This window comes from Wyeomyia smithii, chromosome 1, assembly GCF_029784165.1.
Source record: "Wyeomyia smithii strain HCP4-BCI-WySm-NY-G18 chromosome 1, ASM2978416v1, whole genome shotgun sequence".
NCBI lineage: Eukaryota > Metazoa > Arthropoda > Insecta > Diptera > Culicidae > Wyeomyia > Wyeomyia smithii.
In genome coordinates this window covers 38261289-38280732 of record NC_073694.1, presented here as the reverse complement: position 1 = coordinate 38280732, position 19444 = coordinate 38261289, and the positions used below count along the sequence as shown (strand labels likewise).

Below are 19444 nucleotides of genomic sequence, written 5' to 3'. Positions count from 1 at the left end.
CTCTACACTTTGATTCTATTTACTCTGGTTTTGTTCGGTTTTATATGCATGCTTCCGGCATGCAATCAACAGCCAATTTTAGCTTCGCTTGGCCAGATGGCAAAGTCAATGTTAATTGCATCCGGTGAGGTTTCCTTTAATCTTACTTTCGATTGAAAGGCATGTTGGAAAGCTAACTGGCTTTCACTTAACTCGAAATTTTGAGCTCAGAGATGCGCGTATCAAAAATGGGAATTAAAATATTCTGGTAGGTAACAAAACAGTAGTATAATAGGGTTATGTGTTCGTAATGTGACCTGAACGTAGAGAACCTCAAAAAGCATTAGCAACCAAACAGATCCTTAAAACGGGCTACCAGTGTGTAACAAAGGGCTTGAAAGTTTTACGACACAATTTTCTCTAAGAATAGGGACTACTAAGTAATGAAAAAATATGTGAAAAACTTTATTATACAACCTTACAAGGGCCTTAGTAATACAGTAATACTATTCATGAAAGCGGAGCGAAAGTGATGGTTGGGCAAGCAATTTGTTTCAATGAAAAGTTTTCTGATCCGTTTTTCGTACCGGAAACCCTGTATAAGATATGTAGCGTTGCGTGCCCCGTGATGATTTACATTCAATTCCGTTTGGAAATATTCACAACGTCTTTTCAAACCATCGAATCAAATAGAAAGTACGTCTTTTCCTGCAAATTTATGAGGTTGATAAAACTCAATGCTTCGCTAATGCTGATGTTAGGATCATGAATGTCCTTCATCATTGGCATCCTTTACTTTCAATAGATTAAATTAATCAAAATTGGTTACAACCCAAGTAACACACAAAACATGTTAGAAAATAAGTAACAACGAAAGTAGTCATATAAGTGTACTACAAGCGCAATTGAAAACTAGTGTTATTATATTGTGTTTGAAGTTGTTTTTCATCAGTAATACAACCGCATTTCGAAAACAAGCTCGTTTTTTCTGGTTTTGGAGATGTTTTTAATAACATGAGTTCAAGAATGACAATCACTATCACTTGGTCTTTTCGTAAGACATTACACCATCTAATAACAACACTACGTACCTGTGAAATGCTTTTCCTTAGTACAATAGTCGTAGCATTCAATACCCAACTTAAAATTATTTGATTAAATTATTATTTAAACTATACGAACGATTTCTATATTTAATCGAAGCGGGTCAAAACGCGCCATCAAAAGATAACAAAATGCTTGCAGTGTATTGTATATCTAACAACGTTTTCTAGTGTTGTTAGATTTTATATCCAGATAACGTTGAAACTATGCGAAAATAATTTCAATATTCAAGCGAAAGAAACAACTCTTTTTGAAAGGTTGAATTTTTTTTTGTCATCATTTTATAATCAATTAAAACTTCCACTGATAAAGAAATTGCCGATCTAGTTGCACTGCGCAGACACAACACATTTGCGCATGCGCAGGTTAACAGTTGTTATAGCAACAGATTTGCGCATTGCCGTATTAGTACTCGGGATGTATTTTGCCACTCAATTATATCAAGTTGGCTTGCTTTCATGCAGTCATCGGTACTTGTTCTACTAGCCTTCATGTTTTGCGCTTTTCTGGTGATATTAATGTCATGAAATAGGTAACGTCAACTATTCTATACCAACGTGTGTTACTTGGGAACATCATTCCGCTTTGTAACGTTGTGATGAATTTCCCAAATTGCTAACTGTGAGCGCTGTAAAGTTAGCAATTTGAAAAATTCACCAGGAGGCTATAACACTGTTCTCGAGTACTTCATAATGTTGGCTTTTCATTATAATTCTATTGGCGGCTATTGAAGGCAATTTCACTCGTGCTATTTAATTATTTCTCAAACCTCTGATTAGAATAATTAGAAGCATATCCTGCCTCTTCCGCTTCAAATTAATTATGCTTTGAATTTGGGACAAATTGATATCCGGATGAACTCAACTTACGAGTGGGGTGTGACTCATCGACCTTCTTCATTTGACACACATTGTCGTGCTGGAAATTGGTACCCCACTTAGAGTCTTCCTTTTCTGGAAAAAAACTCCTATTTGAGTAGCTCATGAGGACGATGAACCTGCTTGTATCCTGTTCCCACTCGAAGAATTTTACTTAAATTTAGTAAATAACAGTCGGACGCCTTATGCCCTATATATGCCTCTATAGCCTTATGTATGCCTCTGATAATTGGATTCGCTTAGATTACAGAACTTCAACACTCTCCACTCACCACTCGAATTTAAAGTCTCTCTAGGTTTACCTTTGGTAACGGCTTGGCCAAGGCATGAGCCTCCATGAATTCGGTTGGACACTACCGAATTCCCAGTACTCCAGAATTGGTCAGATCACGGAAAAGGTTGTACCTGTTTCGATGTGCTTGGAACACGGGGTTTCTTCTTCGTTACACAGCTTGCTGATGCATTTCTGATTGTTCTCATGGATGAGTATCGGGTACCGTAATTCCTCGCCACGACCTCGCCCAAATTTGATGAGCCATAGTAACATTTTGGCCACTTTCTCCAGAGCTACGTATTCCGCCTCAGTGGCTCGAGATGTCCACACACTCGGTCCACCATAAGAGCAGAACAAGCGGAAGTTCTACGTCAGCGTACCGCTACACCAGCTTGTATGTTAACTGCAGTAGAACGTCGTTTCAAGAATGAAACTCTATTGTAAGTGAAAATTGAAAAAGTTTGGTTGTAATTTTCACAGAACTCTGGCAGTGGAAATGATTTTTACCAGTCCTGGATGGGACACGTATATCAAGTAACGGTAGCAGTCTGGGACAGTCAACTTCATTGCTCAGAAGTTTAGCGACAAATGTTGCCTGCTGAATCTTCCGCTTCGTCGACCTACCCGGACGAACACATACGATTCGCATAGATTCTCTAGGATTTCTCACATTGGATTGGTTAGCGTCCTTGAAAAAGATTCCTGAAAAAAGAATCCTCAGGAATGCCCTGTATATGGCTCTAGGTTTCTTGAATAAGAATCGTGAGTGGGAATCCTCCGGATCGTGTTTGCGATTCCTTTAACGATTTCGTCACCGAGTTAAAGGTATCCTGGGGATTCTTGCCTAGGATTCTCTGCGTATTAGTAAGGGTAGGCTGTCAAGATTGATGAGCTTGCCGAATGGAGACAAAGTCTGTGGACCATGCCATAGCAAGTTGTTTTAAAGCAATTTGGATGAATCGTTTTTGAATTTTTTCGATTCGTAGACTCCAGGTAAGTTAATGTGGAAGCCAAACTATTGGAGCATTGACCCATTCACACTGAAGAACAATACAGAGCTTTCAAGAAATACGAGTCATAGACATCTTTGGCTATTATATATAATAACTCCAACTGACGATTAGCCTGGCAAAGGCTAATCTATTAGACTGGCAAAGGACAGTTTTTTATATCCATTATCACACCCAAGCCATTCATCTCTTCGACACTGTTGAGTACGACTCCATCGATGTAGTAGTTACCATATCCAGCAACTGCTGTACACGATGACAATGTTCTATACCCTTCACGACGAAATTCTTCCTCGTATATACGTTTACATCCATCACCAAGCAAAATGACGACGTCATTTAAAAATATTGTAAAAAGTAACGGTCCTAAATTACTTCCTTGAGGTACACCACCCACGTTAACGAACGGAGTTGAGATACACGCTCACGCAATGTCACCCGAAGTGATGAAACTTAGTTGTCAGAGGCACCAAGCAGATTCATTTTGCGCAATAATATTTGTTTTGAGAATAGTATTTGCGCCGGATGAGCACTCGATGATACTTTCATTCTATGGCGCTTCATCCCGAATGCTGCTACTCGTCGTTGAGAACCTTGCCAGTACGCCTCCAGTTGTGTCGAAAATCTAACGACCGCAATCTTCATCGCCTTCGAGTTCTGCTTGGGAATGCCATTTTTCGAGTTCTGCTTGGGTATGTCATTGTTTCTCGTTCTTCAACTCCTCGTTGGCGTCATCTGGAGCGCCATGGAGGATTCTGCAAATAGTTTGTGGTATTCAGTATCACAACGGGAGTTCGTTTCCAATTCGCTGCGCAGTGTACGGTGTGGTAGCCTGTCGTCATATACGCTTTCGTCTGCATAATTCTCCCAACGATCAATTCTTGATTGTATCACCGTTGTCCGATCGGATAATTTTGGGCGACCTGCATAAAATCGCTTTCATCTCCTCCACAAATTTCATCAGCTTTGGCTTTGCTTTGGCCATCGCAACCTTCAGCAAGTGCTTTCACCATCTTCAAGAACCACCTCTGGACTCTGCTACTAGTAACTTCCGATAATCTCGCTGCTTGTGGTCCGGTATTTAGTAGAACTGAAAAATGATTGGCTTCTTACCAGATCCTGCCCGTAGCTTTGTTGCCATAGTTACCATTTTTTTTTACTCCATCTTCTTTAACTGCAACGTGATTCCGTTGTGCATCCTGCTCTCGAGAGCCGTCGTTAAGATGTAAAAGTATCTCAGGAGGTTGCTAAAACGATCGCCATTTCCCGGACCAGCTGCAGCCCGGAGATAAACTTTCTTCCAGCTGATGTAACTCTTCCCGATTATTCTCGATTTTGGTTTCACTTCCTTTAGTAGAAATCAACTCAATTTTCACTCGATATAGGCCAAAGCTAAGGTAAAACTACCCTGGATGAGCCACGTCCTCTAGTGGACCAAAAAAAAGCAAAGCCTTGATGCTACATTCCGATTCGGAACTCGACCTTCTGTTTCTTATTCACAGGCTTCGCAGCCATCTGTTCAGTGTACAGGACAATTGCGGGGCTAGCGCTACGATCCTACTAACAGTACCTCCCGAGCCGAGACTCGAACCCACGACAACTGGCTTGTTAGACCAGCATCGTACCTCGAGACCAACTGAGAGGTGACCTTTAGTGGACCATCGGCCTCAATAACTCAATTTATGTAAAAACTTCCATCGGGAATCATCTCATCTTGCTAATTTGCATCATAATCACGAGAAACATTTGTAAATTCCAACTTATATCAAGAGAATGAATAGTTTTTCATCAGCGTGGTGCACTGAAAGAAGTGGTCCATCCAAAATAGTTCTACCCCAAATTGGATTTTATGGATGTTTCTCGTTATTTTGATGCAGATAAGCTGGATAAGATGTTTCCCGATGGAAGTTTTCTGTAAATCCTTCGAATTTTCGCATAAATTTAGTTAATCTAACGGGTTGTCCACAAAAGAAGGTGGTCCATCCAAGAAGGTTTTACCCTATTTAATGAACTAATTTTTTTTTTGTTATTACTATAGTTCAAGCTCAGGAGAGCAGGCAATGTAGGGCCTATAGTGTACCCCTTCAAGGTTTTTTAATTTTAAGTCATGCATTTTTTATTTCAAGTCATGTTCTGTGCAACAAATTCTGGGGGCTGGATGGACCACTTCCATCAGTGGACCTCCCTGACGAAAAACTGTGTATTCTCTTGATATAGGATAGAACTAGGGTAAAAAACCATTAGTGGACCCCTTTGCATTATTAACCTATAGTGGACCACCTGTCAGATTAATTAGATTACATCGGAACTTATAAATGTTTCTGATATGAATTGGCTGGTTTAGATGTTTCCGATGGAAAGTTTCTGAAAATCTCTCGAGTTTTCGCGTAAATTGAGTTAATCTGGCGAGTGGCCTACTACATGAAAGGGGTCCTCTATAGGTTAATTTACCCTACCTTGGATGAACTTCCTCCACCCTGACGAAAAACTGTTTTATTTTTCTTTTGACATGAATTGGAATTTAGGGTAAATTAACCACGCCTTAGACGCGCCTATGCAATTGCACTGGGTTTGTACGTGACATATTTTTGAATCCGCTTTCGTTTCGAACCCACCGTAGTCCGATAATGTCACGTGTTATTTTTGGGTCATGATGTGCTTCCATAAGCCTGAAATCAATTTAAATTTTCTAAAAGAGACCGCTCATCAGTTTAACTCAGATTTTCTTAATATAAATTTGAATTTATAAAAGTTTCTCGTAATTCTAATGCAGATTAGTTTGATAACTTATTTCCTGATTTCATTAAGGTAATCTGGCGGGTGGTCCACTATAGCAAACGGATCCACTATACTGCCCCTGTTTACACTATTGACTTAAGAGCCAAAATGACCAAAATGGTCTTTTTTGTTGATTTTTGAGATACATGCACTACAAACGAAGAGAAAACTGTTTTATTTTGAAACTTTTGAGAAATATTGAAAAAACGTTTTGGCGTAGCTGCCAATTGGTTGTTAAAGGGGTGTCACTCCACAAAAGATTCATTTTTTATGGTGAAATATGATGAGTGATCTACTAAAAAAGACGGGTTCACTATAAGTCAATTTACCCTAGTGTAATTTGATTTGGCGAAATTTTCCAAATGACTGTTGAAATTTCATCCAAATGATGGATGTTAATTTACCTAAAAAGGACTCGTTTCCTATACCACTCGTCAGAATAACTCGATTTCTCTCTACATAAATCGGAATTTTTGAATTTTCCTCGTTATTTTGATGCACATTCGCTGGATAAAATGTTTCCCTATGAAAGTTTTCAGGAAATCCCTTGAGTTTTCGCATAAATTGAGTTTTTCTAGCGGGTTGTCCAACTCTAGGAAAGGGGTCCACTATAATTTGATTTACTCTACATGGCCTATTTCCGTTAAATAAGAATGCTATTGAATATTCTAAATATATAACAGGTAAGGTATGGTAAATAGACCTATGGTGGATCCCTTTCCAATAGTGGACCACCCACCAGATTAACTCAAATTATGCGAAAACTCGAGATATTTCCAGAAAACTTCCATCGTGAAACATCTTTTCCAGCCAATTTGCATCACAAAAATTCATAAATTCTGATTTATGTTAAGGGATATTGAGTTAAGGGGTTATATCTAACAAATGTTAAAAAAAGCATGGCTTTTTTCATGATTATTTCACAGGACATTTGAGATGTCCCAAGCAACAATTGAAACATATTAAAAAAATAAATTGTGATCATTAGTTGCACTAATGAAATTCCGAGGTTTTAAGAAACATTTTTTGTTACTACGACGAAATTGTAAAGAAACAAGCAAAAACTATAGTTGCATCGCTGCTTCAAAAATCTTCACACCAACAACGTAATTAGCGAGGTTGGATTTGTTGTTGAAACGTGTAAACGGCATTTGAAAACCTAACCTTCACTGAATAGATCTAGTGGGTGGAGCATATAGGTTTCCAACGTGATGCTTGCGAGATACAAAAAACAAACACACAAAAATACTTCTAAAAGTTGCTGTCATGTTCTGAAGCCATGTAACAGCAACTTTTGCTCGATTGTTCGCCTTATATTTGTTTTTGAGATAAGGTTATTTACTGCGTTGTAACTTTTGGATACTTGGACTAGAAGTCGTCCAAAAAAAGTGGGTCTCTAAAACGTAATGTGGTAAATTGCTTTGAATTTCATTATCACGCTGAGGTATTGATGAATTGAAGAAGCAAAATTAAAACTTTTTTGGTTTTTTGGTAGATATAACCCCTTAATCTGACGGGTGGTCCACTATAGATTAATGTAGCAAACCCAAGGTTAATTTACCCAATATCTGAAACCGTGTGTTATTCTCGAACTTTACATTTATATAACAAATCCTCCTGAGCCTGAAACAAGCAAGGCTATTGAGGACCCAAATTTTTTACCTGAACTGTTGCTGTTTTCCGTACTTTGCTGGATGAAATAGTCGGCAAATTAAAGTAATTAATTTATAAATTTATAAATGTTTCTCTTGGTATCGATACAGATTGGCTGAATAAAATATTTTCCAATGAAAATTTTCATAAAATCCCGCGGGTTTTCGCATGAATTGAAATGATCTAACGGGTGGTCCACTATAGGAAAGGGGTCCACTATAGGTTACTTCACTCTATAACGAAACTGGCATCGAGCATTTCTCAAATTAGAGTAAAACTATCTTAGATGGACCACATCTTTTAGATGACTACCGGTCAGATTAATTCAATTTGCACGAAAACTCAAAGGATTTCCAGAAACTTCCATTGAGAAACATCTCCTCTTGCTAATCTGCATCATAATCACGAGAAACATTTGTAAATTCCAATTTATATCGGCAGATTAAACTGTTTTTGTCAGGGTGGTCCACTGACGCTTTTTTCAACCCGGGACAAAGTACTGCTCAATAAATGCGCATTTTTAGAACTTATCGTCAGCTATGTAGACGATAATTATGTTAATTGGTATAGAATCGATATAATTTGAAGATACAAGAAGATACATAGCTAAATAAAATCACGTAAAACCAGCCATCGAACACTGTTTCCAAAGTGCAAAAACGTGATCGAAATTATTTTGACTCAAAAAACTAGATATTAAAGCCATAGTGCCTCCAGGAAAGTTTACCCATTAATTATTCTCCATTTTATGGAAGTTGGAATTTTGTGATTTATCCACTTAACAGTGAGAAGCGAATTTTGCTTTTTTTCATTTTTTCATTTAGTCCAGATATAGGCTTTTGTTTCTCGCTGTCTCCTGTGCAGATATTTGTAAATAAACAAGTGCATTATTTTGATAAAAATCTTCAATAACTATATAAACTTGAGAGATAAAAATAAACTTTTTTCGGTGAGCTTGTGTGTTTTATTGTAGTTAATAACATTGTAGAACATTGAAAAATTTTAGAAAATCACTATAAAAAGTAATATTCAAAAAATGATTTCAAGGGGCATTCTAGTGAAAACTTCACAATAATTCATTTGAATGACCAGATACAAGTATAGTATCTTCGACAAAGCTTTTTCTTACAAAATGTGCTAAAACTTTACTCAGCAAAGTGGATTTTTATATGCAAAAATGAGAAAAAAACTCATTTCTTACTTTTAGGTAGATTAATCACAAAACTCTAACTTCTACAAAGTGAAGATTAAATTACAGAACAACTTTGCTGAAAACACTACGACTCCAAAATCATTACTTTTTGAGTTAAGAGTAATTAGTGTAAATTAGCGCATTATTCTAGTAAAATTCGTCAACAACCAAAAATATATGAGAGATAAAAATAAACTTTCTAAGGAGATATTGTTTGTTTTGTTGTAGCAAATAACTTTGTAGAACATTCGAAAATTGTGAAAAAATACTATAAAAAGTATACTTAATAGCGATCCATAGAAAACTCCGCAAAAGTCCATTCAAATAAATAGATAGAACAACAAAGTTGTTTCTTTTAAAATTTGCTGCAACTTTGCTGAACAAAGTAGATTTTAAATATCAAAATGAGAAAAATAAAACTTGTTTCTCACTGTTGAGTGGATTAATCATGGAATTGTAACTTCTATAACATGGAAGAATAATTATTGGAATAACTTTACTGAAGACGTTTCTGCAGCTTTGGAAACAGTGTGCATCGCTTATACTGGTGGGTTCATTATTGGTTTAATTAACGGGAACAGAAAATGTGTCTTCGACTTAGAAAATAATTCCCTCATCCAGAATTCCCTCGAAGGGAAGGTAATTTTTCCCAAAGAATAAAATCGTATCACCCTCTACTATTGTGTCCCGTTCCTAGCACGCCTCGATCAGCGACACACACTGCCCTGTGTGAGTGGATTTTCGGAATTGAGAGAGTGCCTCTCTCACACACTATGCATAGCGACTTACTATATCTACGGCTTGTGAGTAATCGAGACGCTCAGTTGCTGGCGAAACCCCGCACTGTTATTCTGGGATTACTTTACAAACTAATTTCATTTTTTGTCTGGCGTTTAGTAAAGCGGGCAATGAATATACTTTTACGGGAATCCAAAAAATGAACGGGAGCTGTGACTTAAATTTTGGAAAACTTACAGGATACAAAAATTTTTCAAAAGGTGTTGCCAACCGGAGCTCGAAAGACATAGTTTTCCGTGATATCTATGACTCAAAAGTGTAACGTTATAGCTTGAAAGCGAGACTATACTGTCAAAAAGCTATAACTAAGAGACTATGAACTATTCCGTTATAACGAAATACTTCATACGATCAACTCTAGAGAAACATTTCAAAAGATCCTATCTGCTTTGATCGATTCTTTGATTGATCACTTTCATTCAATTACCACAACTTAGCAAACACCTTTTATGACACGTTATTTGCAAAAGTTGATAGCGGAGGGACCTAAGGGACCTCTAACCTTCTGAACAAAAATCCCACTTGGGAGAGTTACTAAAGCTGAACCATTACCAAAATGAAAAGACGCTCCGGGAAAACGATGAAAGCAGATAGGACCTTTTGAAATGTTTATCTAGAACTATGACACGGTCACACCTTCTGTTCCTGTTCACTTTTCGCAAGTATATATATTAGGGTGGGGAATCGTTATTTGAAAATAACGAAACTTGATAGCAGAAAGCCAGAACCAAGTTTTTTTCGTTTTATTGGGAGCCCCAAACAATCCTAAATTTATCGGAAATCGATTGGTTTAGTCTCCGCTTGGCGCATTGCATTTCAAATTTATATGGAGATTTGTATGGAAAAACCAACGTGTCTTATCACATAAACCAAACTGTTATATTTCAAACTTATTCCACAGTAAATAAGGCAGTTTGAAAAATACGTGCTACTGCTCGGGTGGCGTACAAAATTGAAAAATTATGTCAAATAGTTTTTCTCTCTCACAGGACATAAACTACAAGATAAGTAAAATGTTTTGCAATATTTAAAACGTTGTGTGCATAAAATAATCATGGATTATTTACGAAATAAGTGATTATGAAAACCAACCGCGAAAAATTCATAATATTGTGAAATTAATTTTATGCTTTAGTAACCTTCCGGGCAAGTCCCGTCGAAGCTTTATTCATTGACAGAAAGGTCAAAGCCTTCTGAAAAGATACGAAAAGAAAAATCTTCCTCGTGGTTCCTCTTTTTCATTTTATTGACATTTTATTAAATGAAGATTTATATGGAAATTTCTAAATCTTTGTTTTATATCATGTGTAAAAAGACACTAGAAAAATGGAGCAAGCAAATTTAAAGTAATATTTTATATATTGGGTGACGTTTTAAATGGACATCACCTTTTTTGTGTTGATTTCACGAAAATAACACATTTTTGATGTAAATCTATCCAATTACTACCAAAATAGATCGACTTGGACTTTTGGCCAGCTTTTTGGCTCAAATACTCCTAAGTGCGGCGTTAGTCAGAATTCCGTCAGAAGTAACCACTGAAACTCGTTGTAGATTCTACCTACGCCTAGAATATTGACATGAATTTGTTTGTTTGATCCAGCTGAGTGTATAAACTCGTTACGACAGGTTATTTCTGTTGGGAATCCTACTGGCGCCGGTACATTGGTAATGTTGGTAGAAAACAAGATTTTCTGCATTTAAATCGACATACTCAGCTTTGAAAACCTATAGCTCTTCTTAGGGACATCCTAGCTCTTCAGGGCCTTCTGAAAAGTTGTTAGGCATCTAAAATACTATACTTTTACATAATGTAGTGCATTATTAGATCATTATTGAGCTCTCTAGAAATGTAAATGCATAAAAGTAGGTTTTCTCAATTAAATTTTCATACAAATTTGAAATGCAATGCGCCAAGCGGAGACAAAACCAATCGACTTGCGCTATGTTTAAAGTTGTTTGGGGCCCCAAATGGAACCATAAAAACATGATTCTGGAAAATCGGTCATTTCTCCCCACCCTAATATATATACATTGCTCGCTTACCTCTTATGACCGGGCTTGCTTCGATAACAGAATCTCAACATAAATGCCACCATTAGGCTGTCCCAAAAAAAAAACGATGTTGAAAAAGTCAAGCTACTCAGCTCAAACTGGAAGATAATGTTATTTATAGCATTTTTGTAGAGCGTTTCGACTTTCTAAAAAATTGTTTTCAGGTTGTCCAAACGTGATTAAAAAAAAAATGATTTTTTCAAAGTACGGTGGGTTTCAATTCCGTTCGATTCCAAAATGTTTCCATATATTTTGCCATTTTTGTGGGGTTGTTTTTGAATATTTTGCATGGGTCAGTTCAGCATTACATTCAGTTATTTGACTCCCAGAGCCCATTAAACATCACAGAAAATTTAATTTTCCCATAATTTTTAGATAAATCCCTTCAAAACACAAAAAAATTTTTGGTCAACAACTGAAATTTTTACTACAGAGCGGGATTTATGACAAAAATTTACATGAAAAAAGATCCTTGATATATAATCGGTAGGCTGTGATATTGGCATTTTTATATGTGATGATACATTTTTATATGTGATTTAACATTTATGTTTAATAACTGTTTTGTTTTAGGAGATGAAAAATAACAATGTTCAGAAACCAAATGCATTTTTAGATGGCTGATACCTTAGTAGAAGGTTTAAAAATTCGAAAAATTTTTTTAGAAAGTCAAAATGCTCTACAAAAATGCTATAAATAACATTATCTTTCAATTTAGCGCTGACCACCTTGATTTTTTCAACATTGGTTTTTTTTGGGACACCTAGCCACCATATTCGAGAAAGTATTTGCTTTCACCCGATAGAAATAATTTTTCTCTTATCCATTTTTTTCCTGATCCTCTGAATGCTTTATGCTCATATTAGAAATTTCTTCTATGAGAAATATGAGTATTTAGCCAGTAAGTCTGGTGGGTGGTCCATTTTGAAATATATTTCAAAACGAGCGCCACTGTGCATATTTTTATTGCGCTCAAATTTTCAGGATATTTATGTTTTAACAATATTGGGAAGCTTTTCAAGCTTTAAAAAATAATGAATAAATAAATTTATATCCAGATCGGGGTGATATCAGTTATGAATTCGTATGTTCTTAAACTTCATAAACATGTTTATATCTTCGAAACAATTTTTAGTTTAATCCAGACCTTGTGAAAAACATCCGAAATGAAGTGAAATATTAAACAAAATCCGTTGAAATATTATCATTTTATTTCCAACTAAGCAGACTAAAATAACATTCAACATCCGGCAAACACGGTTCACCAAAGAATATTTTTATGCTTTTGAAAATTGCTTGCTGAAAGCAGCATGTTAGCATAGGCGCGTAGCCGTTATAGCATAATACATCTTGTTTTCACAAATCATACAATAATATGAGGTCTTTGTTTGTTAACCGTGTATGGAAAGGTATGGCTTGGTTGTGGTGAATGAATTCATTAAAATTTCTCTCAACAAATAACGCCGAATTCCAACATTACCCGAAGCGAATAGATTATGAAAATGTTTATCAAATTTACATCTTCAGCAAAGTGTGCACTACCAACGCAAAATTTTATTAAAACAGTTTATGGTTTCATCTCGTTACAGCGCCAAACAAAATCAAGCAATACGCAAACAACAAGTAGGAGAGAAAGTTACTTATCCACCAAAAAGCACAGTGTATACACCACTGGCCGACATCATCGTTTCAGCAGCAACCGTCCGTATCCCCCAGCAGTGGATACAAATTCCGAAAGTAGCCCTGAATAAATAATGACAGAAGAATCTTTCGTGTACGGTGTGGAGCTGAGATCGCCTCCACCGACGACGGTTTTGCAGCAGCTGACCCATTACGAACGTTTTCTCAAGAGCAAAGTTATGTCAAATCAATTTCCGACCGCTCGTCAACACCACCAGCAGCAACAGCACGCGAATGTCACACCGGCATTCCCCTCGTCGCTGTTTCTCGATTACGTAGCTTCGCTGAACCAGAGCTCGTCTAATCTGACAAGTTCCATCGGGGAAATCCTCCAGCAGAACATCCTCACCGAATGGTCTCTTCGGGAAGCTGCCGCCAGCAACAACGGGACCATCATGCCCGGTTCCGTCGGAGTGGTGGTCGTCGTAACGACCGTCGGGAGTGCAACCTCCACGACAACTGTTTCCAACCGAACTGGTGGCGATACAACGTTTCAAAATAATTTGATTATTCCATTGTACGCAACAATCTTTCTGCTGTCCGTTGTTGGCAATTTGCTCGTAATCCTAACATTGGCACAGAACAAGCGAATGCGAACCGTCACTAATGTATACTTGCTGAACTTGGTAAGTATGACCCGGCCAGCCGGTTCATTTCTCATCGTTGATATAGATAGTTTGTATCGATAAACATAAATCTAGTGTTTCACATCAATAGGTTTCGACAAACAGGATGAATAACTGTGTAACTTTGTCCTGATGATGTTACATTATCTTGCGGGATGTTTACCGGAGGAGTTGAATTAATATTCAGCTACTCAGATAATTCAAATTATTATGAATTATATTGATTATGTTATAAAATTCAACATTGCACACTATACTTTTTCCCATGTTTCCGAGTAGAACGAATCTCATTTTTACCTTTCTCCTAGAAAGATATAGCAATCACTGGAAAAACCAAAGGTATAAAAGTGGTCTCAATGGCCGAATTTCATATACCACTCGACCCCTTTCGACGAACTGAGCATTTTCTGTATGTATGTATGTATGTGTGTATGTGTGTGTGTGTGCAACTTTTTTTTCTCACTCACTTTTCTCAGAGATGGCTGGACCGATTTCCATAAAATTAATTGCAAATGAAAGGTCTAGTTGCGCCATAGGTTGCTATTGAATTTCATTGTAATCGGATTTTTAGTTTAGAGGTTATGTATCAAAATGTAAAATCACGAAACATCAATATCTCAGAAACCACACAACCGATTTCAATAAAACTGGTTTCAAATGATCGGGTTGTCTCCAGAACCCTCAACTTTTAAATTTCGTTATGATTGAACATATGGTTCAAAAGTTATGTAAAGAATATTTATCCTGAGGTTGTTTAAACTCACTCATTTTTCTCAGAGATGGCTGAACCGATTTTCACAAAATTAGTGTCAAATGAAAGGTCTAGTTGCCCCATAGGTTGCTATTGAATTTCATTGCTATCGGATTGTAACTTTGTCCGTTGTTCATGAAAATGTGAAATCACATAATGGAAGTAAACATATTGACTTCCTTTTAACGATCACTGGCTAATTAAAAGGTAGAAAAGTGATCCAAATGGCCGAAGCTCATATACTACTTGACTCAGTTCGACAAATCGAGCATTTTCTGCATGTATGCATGTATGCATGTATAGGTGTATATGTTTGTGTGTGGGTGTGTACGTGTGTATGTGCACCTTTTTTCGCACTCACTATTCTCAGAGATGGTCTGACCGAACAGATTTCAATGAAATTATTTGCAAATGAAAGGTCTAGTTGCCCTATAAGACCCTATTGAATTTTTGCCTTTCTCCTAGAAAGGTATAGCAATCACTGGAAAAACCGAAGGTATAAAAGTGGTCCCAATAGCCGAATGTCATATACCACTCGACCCCTTTCGACGAACTGAGTATTTTCTGTATGTATGTATGTATGTGTGTATGTGTGTGTGTGTGTGTATGTGCAACTTTTTTTTCTCACTCACTTTTCTCAGAGATGGCTGAACCGATTTCCATATAATTAATTGCAAATGAAAGGTCTAGTTGCGCCATAGGTTTCTATTGAATTTCATTGTAATCGGATTTTTAGTTTAGAGGTTATGTATCAAAATGTAAAAATCACGAAACATCAATATCTCAGTAACCACACAACCGATTTCAATAAAACTGGTTTCAAATGATTGGGCTGTCTCCAGAACCCTTAACTTTTGAATTTCGTTATGATTGAACATATGGTTCAAAAGTTATGTAAAGAAAAGTTATCCTGAGGTTGTTTAAACTCACTCATTTTTCTCAGTGATGGCTGAACCGATTTTCACAAAATTAGTGTCAAATGAAAGGTCTAGCTGCCCCATAGGTTGCTATTGAATTTCATTGCAATCGGATTGCAACTGTGTCCGTTGTTCATGAAAATGTGAAATCACATAATGGAAGTAAACATATTGACTTTCTCCTAACGATCACTGGCTAATTAAAAGGTAGAAAAATGATTGAAATGGCCGAATGTCATATACTACTCAACTCAGTTCGACGAATCGAGCATTTTCTGCATATATGCATGTATAGGTGTATATGTTTGTGTGTGGGTGTGTACGTGTGTATGTGCACCTTTCTTTCGCACTCACTTTTCTCAGAGATGGTCTGACCGATTCTTTCTATCTTGGTGTCAAATGAAGGGTCTATTTGCCGCTTAGGTTGCTATTGAACTTCATTATAATCAAACTTTTAGTTTTGGCGCTGCGTCAGAATGTGAAAAACGCTCTTATATCTCAGAAGCTATGAACATAGTCGAATTCAAATAAATGGGCTTTCAAACCCTTAAACAATGAATTTCATAATGTTCAAACATGTGGTTTGAAAGTTATAGAAAGAAACGAAACCCGCAGACTGTTTAGCTACGATCAAAATATGTGGCCTCAACATCATTCAAATTTAATATTGTACTATTTCAATGTTCGCGGCCTTACTCGGGATTAAGGTTGAAATTAAAAGTCATTTCTATCATTTCACTTTTTGCCTTTCTCCTAGAAAGGTATAGCAATCACTGCAAAAACTAAAGGTATATAAGGTATAAAAACTATAGGTATAAAAGTGCTCGACTCATTTCGACGAGCTGAGCATTTTCTGTATGTGTGTGTGTGTGTGTGTGTGTGTGTGTGTGTGTGTGTGTAACGCTCTCCCAATCTCACTCGATTTTCTCAGAGATGGCTGAATCGATTTCAATAAAGTCATTTGCAAATGAAAGGTCTAGTTGCCCTATAAGACTCTATTGAATTTTATTGTAATCTGATTTCTAGTTTAGAGGTTATGTATCAGAATGTAAAAATCACGAAACATCAATATCTCAGAAACTACACAACCGATTTGAACAAAATTGGTTCCAAATGAACGAGCCCTCAAAAACCCTCAACTTTTGAATTTTATGAATATATATGGTTCAGAATATATATATGAATATATATGATTCAGAAGTTACAGAAAGAAACGTGTTCTAGAGACTGTTTAATCTCACTCATGTTTCTCAGAGATGGCTGGACCGATTTTCATAAAATCAGTGTCATATGGAAAGTCTTGTTGCCCCATAAGACCCTAATGACTTTTTTTGCGAACGGATTATTACTTTTCCTGTTATGTTTAAAAATGTGAAATCCAGCTATGAAAAGAAACATATCAATCATAAACAAATCACTAAACTTCATTATCTTAGAAACTACACAACAGATTTGAACAATATTTTAAATTAAAATATTTAATATTTTTTATTATTTTATTTTTTTCATATCACTTGGTTTCAAAGTTTGGCTCCCCATACGTTCCCTTTTCATTTGATTGTAATCAAACTTAAGCAACCGTTATGTTTTAATTTGTAAAACAACGAAAGTCTATTATCTCAAGAATTACACGACTTATTTGAACATAACTAGTGTCATACAAACGAGTCATCTCTCAAACTTACAAATAACAAACTTCATAAAAAATTGATATACTGTTCAAAAGTTTTGTAAAGAAAAGAAATTGAAAGACTATTCAATACTATAGCTGCTTTGATCAATATAAATGGCCTCAACATGATTTAAATGTGGTATCGTACTATTTGAACGTTCCCGGTATCGCTCGTGATTAAATTGTTCGAAATTAAGAGTCATTCCTTTTATTTCGCTATTTCTTAAGCACTAACATTACGTCAAATTTCATATTTTATACTTTAATTACAACTTCAATATTTTAGAACCCAAAAAGTGAATAAACCATTATTGGATTTAAGCATTCAAGTAAATCTATTTTTACAAATAATAAGTTTGAGTGAGAAAGGCTGAGTCTGACCGCTAGGTGGATTAACTTAGGTTTTCTAATCTCAAATAAACAGTAGCAATTGTTTCATTAAATTGGATAAAGAATCGAAAAAAATAAATGTGTAACGCCGTAACGGTACAGAAGATTTTTTATATAAGAACTACTTGTTGTGACTTTATGCTAATATATAAATACGTGAATTATATTCTTATTTTAGAATATTTGTCCCTTTGTTAGTGTTTACATATTCTAGCTGGTTATTTTATTTTTCAATTGTCAAATTTGGTATTGAACAATCATTTTTAAATTGAATCAATTATATTGTATAGGCAACATATCAATGCTACATCAAAGCCCTCTTACAAACTTCGAAAGGTTGTGTCTAGCTTACATCCACCGTGAAAGTTGTGTTACTTCTAAGAAATGAAGCAACGTTCATCACTCTAAAGCAGACCATCTCAAATAGGGTTAAATCACTGGTTTTGGCCTTAGTATGGTATGTGCGAATGATTTCGGCTCTTCTAATTTTAAAATATATAATTAATAATATTATGAAAAATATAATAGGTTCGAATGAAAAAAAAAATGTTTACTATACTTATCCCCCATATGAAGAGCCTCCACTGGGCTTCCGTATTAGCCATGGTTTTCTTGTTTCCGCCACTCAGGACTCCTGTATTGATCAATCTCATGAAAATGTTACACGAAATTACTTTGTAAATTTCTTTCAATAATGATTTAATAAGTTTGCAATAATTTCACCAAGTTATGTTAAAAGATGAAAACAAAGGTGTTAAAATTCGAGTAATTACCTTTTTTACAATTGTCAATTATATCACCAACACAACACTTGTGCTGCCACCAAAAGCGGTGCTACTACCCATATGGAAATTAATAACGGGTTCAAGGCAGTTCTGTAACCTAGACAAATTCAGTAGAAAAGAAAAATGAATAATTTTTCTTCAATCTCATTTACAATCAAGCGTAAATTTAATTACAGATTTCTCCTTCGTGGTAATCTATCGCAGCTGGAGTGGAACATTTATTGAAATTGGTCAACCGAATAACATTGGCAGACACTTGCCAACCCTTTAACATTCGAAGCGGATGATTTGTAGAAGTGTTACTGATTGTCAAGTGTTTCTACAGTAAAAAATATCAGAAACCGGTCGAATATCGTCTCGTGGAAACTTAGGGGTGCTAAGTATAGAATCAATGAGGAAGAATTAATGCACTTTTGGTGTATACTACTAGGTATAATTATTTTGATAATTTCGAAGATTATTAATTTATAACAGTGACTGCAGTTGCTAATGCCCAATACATAAGATTTCTTTTCACAAAACGGCTAGCGGAAAATATCCTTTAAAAGTCGCCTGCCAAAGAGCCTCATAGTCGACCGATCTAAAATCAGTCCAATACGGAGGGCTGAAAACTGTTTTTTTTTGCATAATTCCTCTAATTCATCGGTTGTTTCGTGAACAGAACGAACGGGAGCGTTGTCTCAGTAAAAAAGCACTTTATACTCGACTGCCTCATTTGGCCTTCCGAAGCACGATGTATCGGTTGTAGAGGTACTGTCACGACTGAATTATGTAAACCAATACTTTATGGTTGAATTAGCTGGAGCAGATGTTCTGTAAAACTTATTGAGCTATTGCTCCGCTTGAATTTTTTTTTTCACCAGCAAGCAATGCTCAATCGCAACACGATACTCGTTCTGTTC

General features: G+C 36.1%; 1 protein-coding gene across 3 annotated transcripts in view; it reads left to right on the top strand.

Moving 5' to 3' along the window:
- The window catches only part of LOC129718979 (dopamine D2-like receptor), a 117482-nt gene that overhangs the window by 28572 nt on the left and 69466 nt on the right, over nt 1-19444 (top strand). For all 3 annotated transcript variants that reach the window (XM_055670270.1, XM_055670271.1, XM_055670269.1), the window contains one exon: nt 13311-14027. In XM_055670270.1, coding sequence (XP_055526245.1) covers nt 13476-14027 — 552 coding nt within the window. In that variant the 5' untranslated portion in view covers nt 13311-13475. The remainder of the gene's footprint in view (nt 1-13310; nt 14028-19444) is intronic.